General features: G+C 34.6%; 1 protein-coding gene across 1 annotated transcript; it reads left to right on the top strand.

The window, feature by feature from the left end:
* The first annotated feature begins 7,015 nt into the window (after nt 1-7,015).
* Nucleotides 7,016-12,564, top strand: LOC104094934 (coatomer subunit alpha-1-like). The gene is made up of 3 exons (XM_009600956.4): nt 7,016-7,463; nt 8,325-8,819; nt 9,357-12,564. Exons 1-3 carry the CDS (start codon nt 7,256-7,258, stop codon nt 12,308-12,310), a joined length of 3,657 nt encoding a protein of 1,218 aa, XP_009599251.1. The 5' UTR covers nt 7,016-7,255; the 3' UTR covers nt 12,311-12,564.
* Nucleotides 12,565-14,712: the final 2,148 nt, after the last annotated feature.

Below are 14,712 nucleotides of genomic sequence, written 5' to 3'. Positions count from 1 at the left end.
AGTAACGATTTTATTGATACATTATTTATGTGTTGAAATCTTGAACTGATCGTCTGTCCTGCAAAAACAAAAGTTAGGAACTATAATCAATATTCTACTTTGCGGTTGATGATACATGTACTAATGATGTAATCAAATATCTCATCTTCTAAAACTTGATGCATTTTAAAGTTCAAACGTACACAACATATGTTACCGATGATTTTTGAGGCTATAAATGCTGTTATTATATGAGAAAAACATTAATTAATTAACATCATTCTTTATATGAAACTTTGTCTATTTAAATCGTGAAATGATCAACTGTCTTGCATATTAAGTGCAAGGAACCATATCAATATTCCACTTTCTGGAATTGATTAGTACATATCCATATCGGTAAGTTGTGGTTTAATTAAATTGTATTTTTTTCAATTGTTATACATTTCAAATATGCATATGATTCAATATTACTTATACTTTATTAACAATCAAATGGAAAAGTGACTTAATATTTTTAAATTACATGAAAAAATAATTTTCTCTGTCAATGTGTTGAAAAAACCTCATTTAGCCATGGATGGGCAAAGCTAGTGCATGTCCCAAATCAGTCCATTGGACAAGTATCACAGTTTCTTATTGTGCTTCTTACACTTTTAGCCCGCGCCAAAAATTATTTATATTCGATAACCGAAAAAGTATATAAAATTTATAATATAATTTTTGTATATAACATACAGAATGTGTGATATATATATATATATATATATATATATATATATATAAAAAAATTGGCTATTATTTTGAGAGCGCAGCTATACAATGTCATTTTACCTTTTTTATTTTAGGTCCAATTCCATAAGCTGCCATTGAAAAATAGACACTATTTTGCTGCAACACGGAAAGTTTCAGCATAATATACTGGAGATTGATGCACCTGTGTATGAACTTCTAGCATATTATGCTGGAACTCCAACACATGGAAAGTTCCAGCATAATATACTGGAGATTGGAGCACATGTGTATGAATTTTCAGTATATTTTATTGGAAGTCCAGTATATTATACTGTAACTCCAGTATATTATGCTGGAATATTTTTCGGATTTTGAACAGTATTTTTGTTCAGATTTATCTTTATATTACATAAAAAATGACTAAATTTTGATTACTTTTGAAACTGTAGCTATTTTTCAATTACCACTTGTAAATCTGACTATTTTTGAATTTCATCTTTCAAATTCTGAACTAACAACTCAACTCAATAGCGCCCATGGGTCCTAGTATCTGTAGCCCTTTAGAACAAAATACTTTACTTAATTTGTATTTTTGAAGTTCAAATTTATGTGTGGCTTATTCTTTTTTCTAATTGAGATAATTATAGAAAATAAGAATTACTAAGATAAAATTACACAGTAAAGTAAGAAAAATTGTATATCTTAAACTGGAAAGAGCAAAAGTCAAAAGATTTGTCTTGTCGAATAGCTAAGCTCTTTGGTATAGTGAGAAGGGAAAGAAAAGTTAGGGATTTTTCTAGTATGTTTTATTTATTGAAAAGTAACAAAATGTGATAGATATCAGAAATAAATTTCATGTAAAGAGAATAAATAAATAAATAAAACTAATTCATAAGAAAATGTGAATTTAATTACTCCATAAAATTTGACGGAATTGAAGCTACAATTACATTACTTAGCCATAAGGTTCTAACTTTACCAAAATGCTCCTCTCTCAATTCTCATAAATCATATTAATTTTACACTAAAAAAGTTTAGAAATGAAGCGTTGTTATAAGAAAAATCAAATTATGGTGGATGTCTATTCTTCCTCCGTGATCTTCTCAAATGCTTAATGACATATTTAATGACATATTTCTATGCTTAATGACATATTTTTCTTCACTTTTCATACCTATATAAAGGCCTTGTAATAAGTAGGAAAATATACACAATTGAAGAAGAAAATCTCTTCATTCTTTCTATCTCCATTTCTTGTTCATGTTTTACTAAATTGCTTTTATTTCATAACAACATTTCTTGTTCATATTTTACTAAGTTGTTTTTATTTTATAATATGTTATCAGCACGAATTGTTCATTTCATGATCTTCTACGTCAAGACTATGTAAATTATAAGCAGACAATGAGATCAAGTACAATGAAAAATGTCTTGGATGATAATACAAAGATAAGTTTTACATCCATCTAAACCCATTCATACTTTCATATCTTTGCATTAACTTTATGTGCAGTGTTTAGTAAAAATATATTTTTTAATTGTATCCGAAGAAATAAAGAACTGGAAAGGTATGTCTTTATTTGTTACATCTCTTATAGGACAAAGATAATATTCCAACGTATATATATGTTTTGGCCTTTTACATACTATGATAAAATATTATTAAGGTAATTTAGTAATAATATTTTTACCATAATATGATGTATTTCATTGAAAGTAAAATTGACATATATCCTAAGCATTTTTGTTGCAGAGGAACTGTTTCAAGATTGAAATAGTTATATATGTCTTCTTGAAAGTTAATTTACTTATGCCTATAATTATGAAGTAATAATATTTTAAAGGCTCGAGTGCGAGTCCTAGTGAATTTTGGCCTATTATGCCAAAGATTGAGGGTAAGACGATGGGTTCAAGTCCCAATGCACTATGTTGATGAAAAGACGTTGGAGTCATGTTTCAACGCATTATGGTCTAGCATGCCTTTATATGGGTAAGACATTGGGTTTGAGTCCTAATGCACCATATTGATAATAATAATAATAATAATAACTAAAGAAAAAATAATGTAATTTTCATGAAAAAGCATGAAGCTTGTCCCACTTGATTTGCTCCATTCTTGAAGTGAATGTGATAGCAGTGCATGATAAGTCTAAATAAAGACAAGTGGTTGACCAATGAATGTGGGCGTGCGAAAGGCCAAAATAATAATAGTTATCACTATGGTAATTATAAAAAGGGAGAAATTCTTTGAAGAGAATGTGACTTGTGATAAACATTGAGATTGCATACTCATTCCTGAAAGTGAATGTGAAAATATAGATTATGCATAATAATGTACTTGTGCATAGTTGGATAAATACTACAACTCACCTCTAAGGGAGGTTTGAGACAAAGAAAGATAATGAATATTATTGTGTAGTTACATGAATATATCATTGGTCGCATGTAAATGATACGCCAAAAAATATTTTGTGATGCCTTATGAAAGTTATTAAAAGCAAAATTAAAGCAAGAAATTATTTTGCTTGTGATGATTTTGAACATGATAATTATTATGATATGATTCTCTTTATGAAGGAGACATTCATTATATGGATGGTGTGACAAAAGATCTTGTAGTACAAAAGCAGTTAAGAGCTCTGAAAGAACTAGTTTGTTACTACCCGGATGAATGAAATTGTTCATGACATTAATATTGTAGTAAGTCTCAAAAGAAATATTTTGTTTTACAAATATATTAGCCAAAGTGGTTGGCATATTGAGACTATAAATGAAAAGAAGATTGAATATCTTTATATTACTATAATCATACCGGGTAAATATGAAAGGTTACCTGAATTTTCTTATATTTGTACTACACAAGTATAAGCATGATGATGTAATCACAAGCCACAAGTAAACTAGAGGTTTACTGAAACAAATATTAGTTGGCATGACCGGTTGACCATCTCGGTTGAATTATGATGCGAAAAAAAATAATAATTGAGAATTACATTGGCATATATTGAAGAAATAAGAGATTCTTCAAGAATTCTCTAGTGCTGCTTATTTTCATGATATAGCAGTTAAGGTTGGGATTGAATCCCTTGATTTCTGGAACGAATAAAAGATGATAAATATATGGGCCCGGTCACCTTCCATGTGGACCATTTACTATTATATGATTTTAATAGATGCATCTATTCTATGGTCACATGTGCATTTGTTATCAACTTGTAGTTTGGCTTTTGCAAGATTGATTGCTCAAATTATTATAACACAGTTCCAGAATATAAATTATAATGATTTATCTTGATAATACTGGTTTAAATCCAAGTTGGTTTAGCAAAAATTGTATGCCTCCAATTAGATCTAAACTATTGGTTATGAGAACAAAATTGCCAAAATAAAATTTGGCATGTGATGTATTATTTAATATACAACAGCACTTGTACGCATCTAGCCAAGTTATGATAAGTTCTCCCTATCACAATCGGTTCAGGGTCAGGAACCAAATAATTTCTATCTAGAAATATGAATGTGCTATATGATTTAATTGTTCCATTACAATGCACAAAGATGGATCCCCAAATAAGACTAGGGATATGTGTTGGTGACCCCAACAATAGGGGGAGAAAATGGACAGCTGAAAAATTAATGCATGTAATGAAATATTATGAGTACATCGAGATCCTCGTACGAGAAAATGTGAACTTAAAGTTCAAGTGATAATTCATTTTCAAAATATTGCCAGGCGTATTTGCTGACCCAAAGCTAAATGTCATATTCAGCTGCTAATGCTCCAAATAAAATAAAGTTCATAATGAATAGAGTCCATGGCATGCATAAAGCATAATAGACTAATCGGTTCTAAAGATAAAACTCCTTGAAGAAGGAGAGGAGCAAATGTTCAAGATGGTCATAATAAGGAGGCAAGTGCTCTAGAAGAGCACCACGACATAACACTTCATAAGACCTCATGGGAGAGGCTCAGGTACCTGAATATAATAAGATAAAGAGATCTCAATAAGTTATATTTTTATTGGGTAATAGTAGAACCGATATAAAATGATCGTCGACGATATTGTTAATTTAATGTAGCGCTCAATATTATTTATATTGACGAGGATCTTGAGCTCAAATCTGTCATGAAATTTGGACAAATAAATGATTGGCCAAATGAAAAATACGCAATGAAAATTGATTTCACATGAAAAATATGAAGTTGGACGGATAGTCCAAACACCTGAAAGTATAAAGCCAGTGGAGGTATAAATGTGTTCTTGTGCGAAAAAAAAAAAGGTCAAGTCGATAGACATAAAGACGACTTGTGTTACAAGAAGATTTTAAAATATCCTCGCATTGATTATATAGAGACATGTTCTCCTGTGATGGATGTCGCTATTTCAGGTTTTAATCTGGCAATACAAGAAAAATGTGATATGCGTATAATGGAAATCATTGAAGGATTTAAATTGTTCTGAAGCATATTAAGGTTTCCAAGAAATTTATTAAATAAAGCTTCAAAAATCCTTATACGGATTGAAACAATTAGGACGCATGTGGTATAATCGCCTGAGTGAGTACATGTTGAAAGAAGGGTACAAGAATGATTCAATTTGTCCTTGTGTCTTTATAAAAAGATCTAGATCTAAATTTGTTATAATCACCGTGTATGCTAATGATTTAAATATCATTGGAACTCATAGGAAGCTTCCTAAAACAGTAGAGCTTCCTTAAGTAGTAGACTATTTAAAGAAAGACTTTGAAATGAAAGATCTTGGAACAAAATTTTGTCTTGGTATATAAATTGAGTACATAAAAGATGGATTTTTTGTCCATCAATCAACATACACTAAAATGATTTTAAAGCGATTTTATATGGATAAAGCACATCTATTCCGACCTCATAAAAATAATGAAGAGCTTCTTGGTTCCGATGTACCATATCTTAGTGCAATTGGTGCACTAATGTATCTTTCTAATATTACAAGTTCTTACATAACTTTTTCAGTTAATGTCTTAACAAGATATAGCTATGTTCCTACAAGGAGACATTGGAATGAAATCAAACACATATTGGGGTATCTAAAAGGGACTACCGGTATGGGATTATTTTATGGCAATGATTGCAGTCCTGATCTTGTTGGTTATGCCGATGCTGGGTATTTGTATGACCCATAAAAGATTCGATCTCAAACAGGCTATGTGTTTACATATGGAGGCACTGCCATATCTTGGCGATCGACTAAGCAATCAATCGTGTCTACTTCATCTAATCATGCTGAGATAATTGCTATTCATGAAGCAAGTCGAGAATGTGTATGGTTGAGATCTATAATACACCTTATTCGAGACAAATGTGGTTTGAAGTGTGACAAACTATCCACAATTTTGTATGAAAACAATGCAGCATGCATAGTCCAGTTGAAAGGAGGATTCATAAAAGGGGACAGGACAAAGCACATTTCACCAAAGTTATTTTTCACACATGGTCTTCAAAAGAATGGTGATATCAATGTGCAACAGATCCGTTCAAGTGATAATATGGTTGATTTGTTCATCAAATCTCTACCGACGTCAACCTTCAAGAAACTAGTGTACAAGATTGGGATGCGAAGGCTCAAGGATGTGAATTGATGCTCTCATCAAGGGGAGTTAATACGCGTTGTACTCTTTTTTCCTTACAAGGTTTTGTCCTACTGGGTTTTCCTTGCAAGGTTTTTAACGAGGCAACCAAAAAGGCGTATTTCTAAACATGTGTACTCTTTTTCCTTCACTAGGATTTTTTTCCATAGGTTTTTTTTTTCCTAATAAGATTTTAACGAGGCACGTTATCTATGGACATCCAAGGGGGAGTGTTATAAGAAAAATTAAATTATGGTGGATGTCTATTCTTCCTCCGTAATCTTCTCAAATGCTTAATGACATATTTAATGACATATTTCTATGCTTAATGACATATTTTTCTTCACTTTTCATACCTATATAAAGGCCTTGTAATAAGTAGGAAAATACACGCAATTGAATAAGAAAATCTCTTCATTCTCTCTATCTCCATTTCTTGTTCATGTTTTACTAAATTGCTTTTATTTCATAACAATATTTTTTGTTCATGTTTTACTAAGTTACTTTTATTTTATAACAAGAGCAAATAATTCAAATATAGTAAAAAGGGAACTATTTTTCTTTTCGTAGTAAAAATGGATCTTACAGCTCGGATCCGTCACTCAACCAATCAAATATCGAGTAGATCCACCAGCAATCGAGTTTAATTTCGATTTCAATATATTATTTCTCTGTCAATGAAACTTCCGATCTACGCACCTTTCTCTTCCCCAATTTCTTTAACGCACACTTAACACACACACACAGAGACAACTGCCCTTAACATCCGCACTCTCCCTTTTCTATCTTCGCCGATCTTAATACAAAATACACTTTTCATTTTAGATCTGAGTTGAATTTTATCTCAAAAATTCAGTTAGGGTTTCAAATACATAATAGCAAAATTGATTACTGTGACTGTGTTGTGTGGAGATATAGGGGAATTGTTTGAAAGATGTTGACGAAGTTCGAAACGAAGAGTAATCGAGTCAAAGGACTCAGTTTTCATACCAAAAGGCCATGGATCTTAGCTAGTCTTCATAGCGGTGTGATCCAGCTTTGGGATTACCGTATGGGAACACTCATTGATCGATTTGATGAGCACGATGGCCCTGTTCGCGGCGTTCATTTTCACAAATCTCAGCCTCTCTTTGTATCCGGAGGTTTGATTTCACTATTTTTCCTCTTTTTTTAAAAAATAATTATGTACTGTTGCATAGCTGTTAATTAGTGCTATTGATTTCATGATAGTGTGATGGAGTGTGGATCTACTGATATGTGCTGATGAATACACGTGTGATCTATGAAATCAAAATGCTACCTTTAGTGAAATTGATGATTGGAATTTTTGTAATTTGATCTCTGTGATCAATGGTGTCAGCTAGGAATATCATTCGCATTATTGTTTCCTATGCATCTGAATTAAATATGCGTGATGTATGGTTTTATTACTGTTTCGTTTTTGTATTGTGTATCCCGGATCAGATGGAATGCCCCTTGAATCATAGAAAATGTAATGTGATCTAACTTATTTTGGTCCATCGTTGAACTTTGTAAGAAATTTGGGCATTTTAATACTTTTTTTGACAGAAGCCTCTAGTGGTTTGATTTACACAAGAGATATTTTAGAGTAGTTTTAAAAAGAAAATCAAGACACATTGTCAAAATCTTAAGGAATTGTGGACTCATCTTTATATTCAAGGCTCAATGCTATAACATCCATATTAATATTGATGATTGGTGAACTTTATGATGTGAATTCTTTTATATAGTGCTGCAAGTGCTGCTGGGACAACAAGTTTACCTATCATCGCTAAGGCAAATAAATTAAGTAAATAAATGAAGATTCAAGGCAAAAATTTAAAAGAATTGCAGATTCAAGGCAAAAATTTAAAAGAATTGCAAGTCATTGTTGTCATCTTTGATTTACTTGTAAACATTTAAAGCTAATATCTTTTTGCACTTCAATAATGGAAATTCTGTGTTGGACTATTCTCAGTATATTTAACCACTGTTCACTGCAGGAGATGACTACAAGATAAAAGTCTGGAATTATAAGCTGCATCGGTGCTTATTTACCCTTCTTGGACATCTTGATTATATCCGCACCGTTCAATTCCATCATGAATATCCCTGGATTGTCAGTGCAAGTGATGATCAGACAATCAGAATATGGAACTGGCAGTCTCGCACTTGTATTTCTGTCTTGACTGGGCACAACCATTATGTGATGTGTGCCTTATTTCATCCCAAAGAGGACTTGGTTGTTTCTGCATCATTGGATCAGACCGTTCGGGTCTGGGATATTGGTGCCCTAAGGAAGAAAACTGTTTCTCCTGCTGATGACATCTTGCGCTTGAGCCAGATGAACACAGACTTCTTTGGTGGAGTAGATGCTGTTGTGAAATATGTCTTGGAGGGTCACGATCGAGGGGTTAACTGGGCTTCATTTCATCCTACGCTGCCCCTGATCGTCTCTGGTGCAGATGATCGCCAGGTGAAAATCTGGCGGATGAATGGTATGTTCTGAAATCTTAAAGTATTTTTTACTACAGCTATAAAAGCTTTCTCACATATCTGTTGAACATTTAGCACCAAATTTGCTTAATTGGTTGTAAACATAAATTTAACAGTTTTGTGCTATTTGACATATTTCACCATTGTATATCGATCTAGCTATAATAAGAGATTTTTGGTTGTCCACTATGCCAGAGAAATAGGATTTTTGATAAAGCTTGTCAGCTAGGGACTCCTTATTCAGTTGAAACTGTCTCTTTATGCTGAGCTGTAGTTTCTTGGTACCCATAAAGAGACGAATGTTGCTTCTTAATTGTTTTATGTAGAACGATATATCATGGATGTAACCTCAAGTTTTTCTTTTTTCCTGGAGAGGAATGTTCACCTTGAATTAAATTGATCGAAAACAAGTGCTGCTTCAGCTTGGATTAGTCTGTCAGCTGGTAGAACCATGAATAATTTAATGCGTTTGTTGATATTAATTTTTTCAGGTCATCAAGTTGAGATTATACATTGCTAATTGTGTTTGATATTTGCAGATACAAAGGCTTGGGAGGTGGATACATTGAGAGGCCATATGAACAATGTATCATGTGTTCAGTTCCATGCGAAGCAAGATATTATTGTTTCAAATTCAGAGGATAAGAGCATTCGCGTGTGGGATGCTACAAAAAGGACTGGTCTTCAGACTTTCCGCAGGGAGCATGACAGATTCTGGATCCTTGCAGCTCATCCTGAGATGAATCTTCTAGCAGCTGGTCATGACAGTGGGATGATAGTGTTCAAGTTGGAGAGAGAACGCCCTGCTTTTTCTGTGAGCAGTGATTCCTTGTTTTATGTGAAGGATCGTTTTCTCCGTGTGTACGAGTACTCAACTCAGAAGGAGAATCAGTTGATACCAATTAGAAGACCTGGTTCAAACAGTCTGAACCAAGGTCCACGAACGCTCTCTTACAGTCCTACGGAAAATGCTGTTTTGATCTGTTCAGATGTGGATGGGGGTTCCTACGAACTGTACATCATACCTAAAGACAGTTATGGTAGGGGTGATACTGCTCAAGATGCAAAAAGGGGAACTGGAGGATCAGCAGTGTTTGTTGCTCGTAACAGGTTTGCAGTGCTTGAGAAGAGCACCAACCAAGTCCTGGTCAAAAATCTGAAAAATGAGACTGTTAAGAAAAGCCTTCTTCCTACTGTTACTGATGCTATATTTTATGCCGGCACAGGAAACTTACTATGCAGGGCAGAGGACAGAGTTGTTATTTTCGATCTCCAGCAGAGAATTGTTCTTGGAGAGCTTCAGACTCCTTTCATCAGATATGTTGTTTGGTCATCGGACATGGAAAGTGTCGCTTTGCTTAGCAAGCATTCCATAGTAATAGCCGATAAGAAGCTTGTGCACCGTTGCACTCTTCACGAGACAATTCGTGTCAAGAGTGGTGCCTGGGATGACAACGGGGTCTTCATATATACAACTCTCACCCACATCAAGTATTGTCTTCCCAATGGAGACAGTGGAATCATCAAAACCTTAGACGTCCCAGTCTACATTACTAAGATATATGGGAACACTATCTTTTGCTTGGATCGAGATGGGAAAAACCGTCCTATCATTATTGATTCAACTGAATACATATTCAAGCTAGCCCTGCTTAAAAAGAGATATGACCAGGTTATGAGTATGATAAGAAACTCCGAGCTTTGTGGTCAAGCCATGATTGCCTATTTGCAGCAGAAGGGTTTTCCTGAGGTTGCCCTTCATTTTGTTAAGGATGAGCTTACTCGTTTCAACTTAGCACTTGAAAGTGGGAACATTGAGATAGCTCTTGAATCTGCTAAGAAGCTTGATCAGAAAGATCATTGGTATAGGCTTGGGGTGGAGGCCCTTCGGCAGGGTAATGCAGGTATTGTTGAATACGCCTATCAGAAGACGAAGAACTTTGAGAGGCTCTCTTTCCTTTATCTAATAACAGGAAACCTGGATAAGTTATCGAAAATGATGAAAATTGCTGACGTAAAAAATGAAGTTATGGGTCAATTCCACGATGCCTTGTACCTTGGTGATGTTCGTGAGCGTGTTAAGATTTTGGAAAATGCTGGTCATTTGCCCCTTGCATATATCACAGCTACGACCCATGGGCTCAAGGATATTGCTGAGCGTCTTGCAGAAGAACTGGGTGATAATGTTCCATCATTACCAAAGGAGAAAAAAGCATCTCTGCTGCTGCCCCCAACTCCTATCTTGGGTGGGGGAGACTGGCCTCTATTGATGGTGACAAAAGGGATATTTGAAGGCGGTCTGGATGCTACAGTCAGGGGTGGACATGAGGAGTATGAAGATGTTGCAGATGCTAATTGGGGTGAGTCACTGGATATAGGTGAGGTGGAAAATCTGCAGAATGGAGATATCAGTATGGTGCTCGAGGACGAGGATGGACAAGAAGAAAATGATGGGGAAGTAGGATGGGATCTTGAGGATCTGGATCTGCCACCTGATACTGACACACCAAAAACTGCTTCAAACGCTCGCTCTTCTGTTTTTGTTACCCCAACCCCTGGCATGCCTGTGAGCCAGATTTGGGTCCAAAAATCATCTCTTGCTGCTGAACATGCAGCTGCTGGCAATTTCGACACTGCTATGCGGTTGCTGAGCCGGCAACTAGGGATTAAGAATTTCTCTCCTTTAAAGCAATTGTTTGCTGATCTACATATGGGAAGCCACACACATCTACGTGCCTTCTCCTCGGCACCAGTTATCTCTTTTGCAATTGAGAGAGGTTGGAGTGAGTCAGCTAGTCCCAATGTGCGGGGTCCACCTGCACTTGTCTTCAATTTTGGTCAGCTGGAAGAAAAACTTAAAGCTGGTTATAGGGCCACAACTGCTGGGAAATTTTCTGATGCGCTTAGATTATTCCTGAGCATTCTTCACATTATTCCTCTGATTGTGGTTGAGTCAAGGCGAGAGGTGGATGAGGTCAAGGAATTGATTATCATAGTGAAGGAGTACGTTTTGGGCTTGCAGATGGAGCTTAAGAGGAAGGAATTAAAAGATAATCCTGTTCGTCAGCAGGAGTTGGCTGCCTACTTCACACACTGTAATCTGCAGCTTCCGCACTTGAGACTCGCATTACAGAATGCTATGTCTGTCTGCTTTAAGGCAGGCAATCTTAGCCCAGCGGCTAACTTTGCTAGAAGACTCTTGGAGACAAATCCAACCAATGAAAGCCAAGCCAAAATAGCCCGCCAGGTTCTGCAACAAGCTGAGAAAAATATGCGAGATGCTACACAGTTGAATTATGACTTCAGAAATCCTTTTGTGGTATGTGGCGCAACATATGTCCCCATATACAGAGGCCAGAAGGATGTCACTTGCCCTTATTGTGCTACTCATTTTGTTCCAGCCCAGCAAGGACAGCTTTGTACTGTTTGCGATCTTGCAGTTGTAGGAGCAGATGCATCTGGTTTACTTTGCTCACCTTCGCAGGTCAGATAATTTCAGTTTTTTCACATCAGTTCTTTTGGCCGTCACTAAGAAGCTTCCAATTCTACAATTAGAAGTTAGGCATGAGTATGGACAGACCTGCTTTTCATCGGATTGTACCTCTGGTTTATATCTGTTTTGATTTTTGCGTTAGTTTTATGGACCTAATTGCCCTTCTTTTTAAGTTTTATTATGATTACAATTTTGATTGTAATAAAGCATGTAAAATTGACTTGGACCTATTCTTTGAAGCGTATTTTCACCTAGTTTGACAGGTCTAAGTATCAAAACCCAGAGAACTTGAATGTTGATCGCGTCTCCTAGTTCCAGTTTTTTAGTTTGACCTGAAACTGAAGCTGGAGATAAATATGAACGTTGGTGCAGAATTTAGGCATTGCCAGGTCCTAGTCACCCATGTCTTCTCTTTAATATCACTACGAATTCATTTCATTTGGTGAATCATTGCTATTTGCAGTTTTAATTAAATCAATACATTAATTTATATTGTTAGATGAGGAAAAGTTATCTAAACATCTTCAGGATGCTGTGTAAGGGATCTTATAAACGTAGCTGTTGGCCTTGTAATAGTTTTTAGAGAATCATTAGAGTAGTTTGGTTATTTGCTATAATTTCCTGCGTTTCCTTGGAAAATCGTACCAAACAAGTAAACAATTATCAAGGTAGTTAGGAGAGACCAAGGACGTATTCTCTTCTATGGAATTGAGTTTTGTTACTGGTAAATGGTAATCAAGTTACTAGGCCTTAACCATTTAAAACGGAGTTTCTAAACTACTAGCAGTTTCTGTGCAACTAATGATTGTTAGTAGTATTTTGTTGACGGTGTGGATAGATGGTAACACATGTTACCCAATGTATTCATTTTATGTAGCTAAGCTAATCATGTTACGCTGCTACGCTAAACTTATAGTCAATCATTTTAAATGTTAAGAATGTGGTTAATTATACAAAAAATAATTAGAAAGAATAATTCATATCTCTGTCTTTCAGTGTTGTCATACCAACCTCAAGGCCCTATTACGAGACAGCACAAAAACATAGTTTGGGTTATTGACTCATCATAGTTTTTGAGGTTGGGCCGAAACTATGTTTGGACATGTTATTTTATGTTTGGACATCATAGTTTGGGTTATTTACCCAACCTCATGTCCTTTTATTTTTTATTTTTTTTTTATAAATTATACCCATAAGAGTTCTGAGTATTATATCAAAAGAGGTACAACAATAGAGGGGGCTATACCTGACTTCTTTGATATAATAACAGAAGACATTCCATTCGGATAAAAATAGAGGTGTAGAGGTGTGAATCTGGGAACCCCCTATACAATTGCCATAACCACCTCTATTATACTACAATGTACAATCAACTACTTGAATTATTACACAATACTCGGAACTCGTACGATGAGGGGTTTATTTTTTCCTTTTTGCAATACTATAGAAAGAAAAGCTGGTAATTTGAGAAAAAGTTAAATAAACATACAATTTTTTTGGTAAAAGTTTCTTTATATTGACAGTTTGTATAAATTGAATGTTATTTTTATAAAAATTTTTAGAAGTCAGTAAATAATTTTACACTGCTAGAATATTTGAAAGCGATTAGATAAAAAATACCTATTGGCGTATATCACTGTCTATGAGCTCCAGTAACTGATGCTTACTCCAAAACGGACTTGAAAAACATGCATTTGCAGAAAAACAATTTACTTATTATTATTATTATTATTATTATTATTATTATTATTATTATTATTATTATTATTATTATTATAATAAGGAGGAGTAACTATACATGCTTAATTTTTTATTTGTGACAGCTAAAGCCTACCTACACGAATAGATAAAGCTAATTTTGACCTTTCTCCATGAAATGGTTAAAGCTAGATCCAAAACAGTAAGGAGGAGTGGGCTGGCCTTCAAGGAGAAATGAGAAGTAATTCCTCATTTATGTGACGGACCTCGGATTTCGAGAGTCAAACTTCTTAATTTTTTATCGTAAATTCAGATATAGAACCTTTAAATTTTTTAAAATAAAATTAGAACTACGCCACATAAATTGGGTAAAATTTTTTAAGTCGAAGATACTGAAAATTAGAAATGAATGTACAAAGAGTAAAAAGATGTTTTACATTTATATAAAGCACAAGAACATGTCTGGCTGTTTCTGGATAGTAACATGAATTTTTGCTTTCCAAAAGATGATATCGCTGTCCTTATATATGTGAATGGTACTTTCCTTTTTGCAATAATAACCCTAATAACCGACCTTCATCACAAAACCTAGCTAATTACCTAGCTTAGCTTTCCATTAATACCACAAAATTGCTTGGGTTTGTCAAAAGTTGGTGTCCTACCATGTGGCTAGGCAAAGTACTATGACATCTCTTTACACTGTG

Source organism: Nicotiana tomentosiformis, chromosome 4, assembly GCF_000390325.3.
Source record: "Nicotiana tomentosiformis chromosome 4, ASM39032v3, whole genome shotgun sequence".
Lineage (NCBI taxonomy): Eukaryota > Viridiplantae > Streptophyta > Magnoliopsida > Solanales > Solanaceae > Nicotiana > Nicotiana tomentosiformis.
The sequence above is the reverse complement of the archived record's forward strand: the minus strand, read 5'-3'. Positions and strand labels throughout refer to the sequence as shown.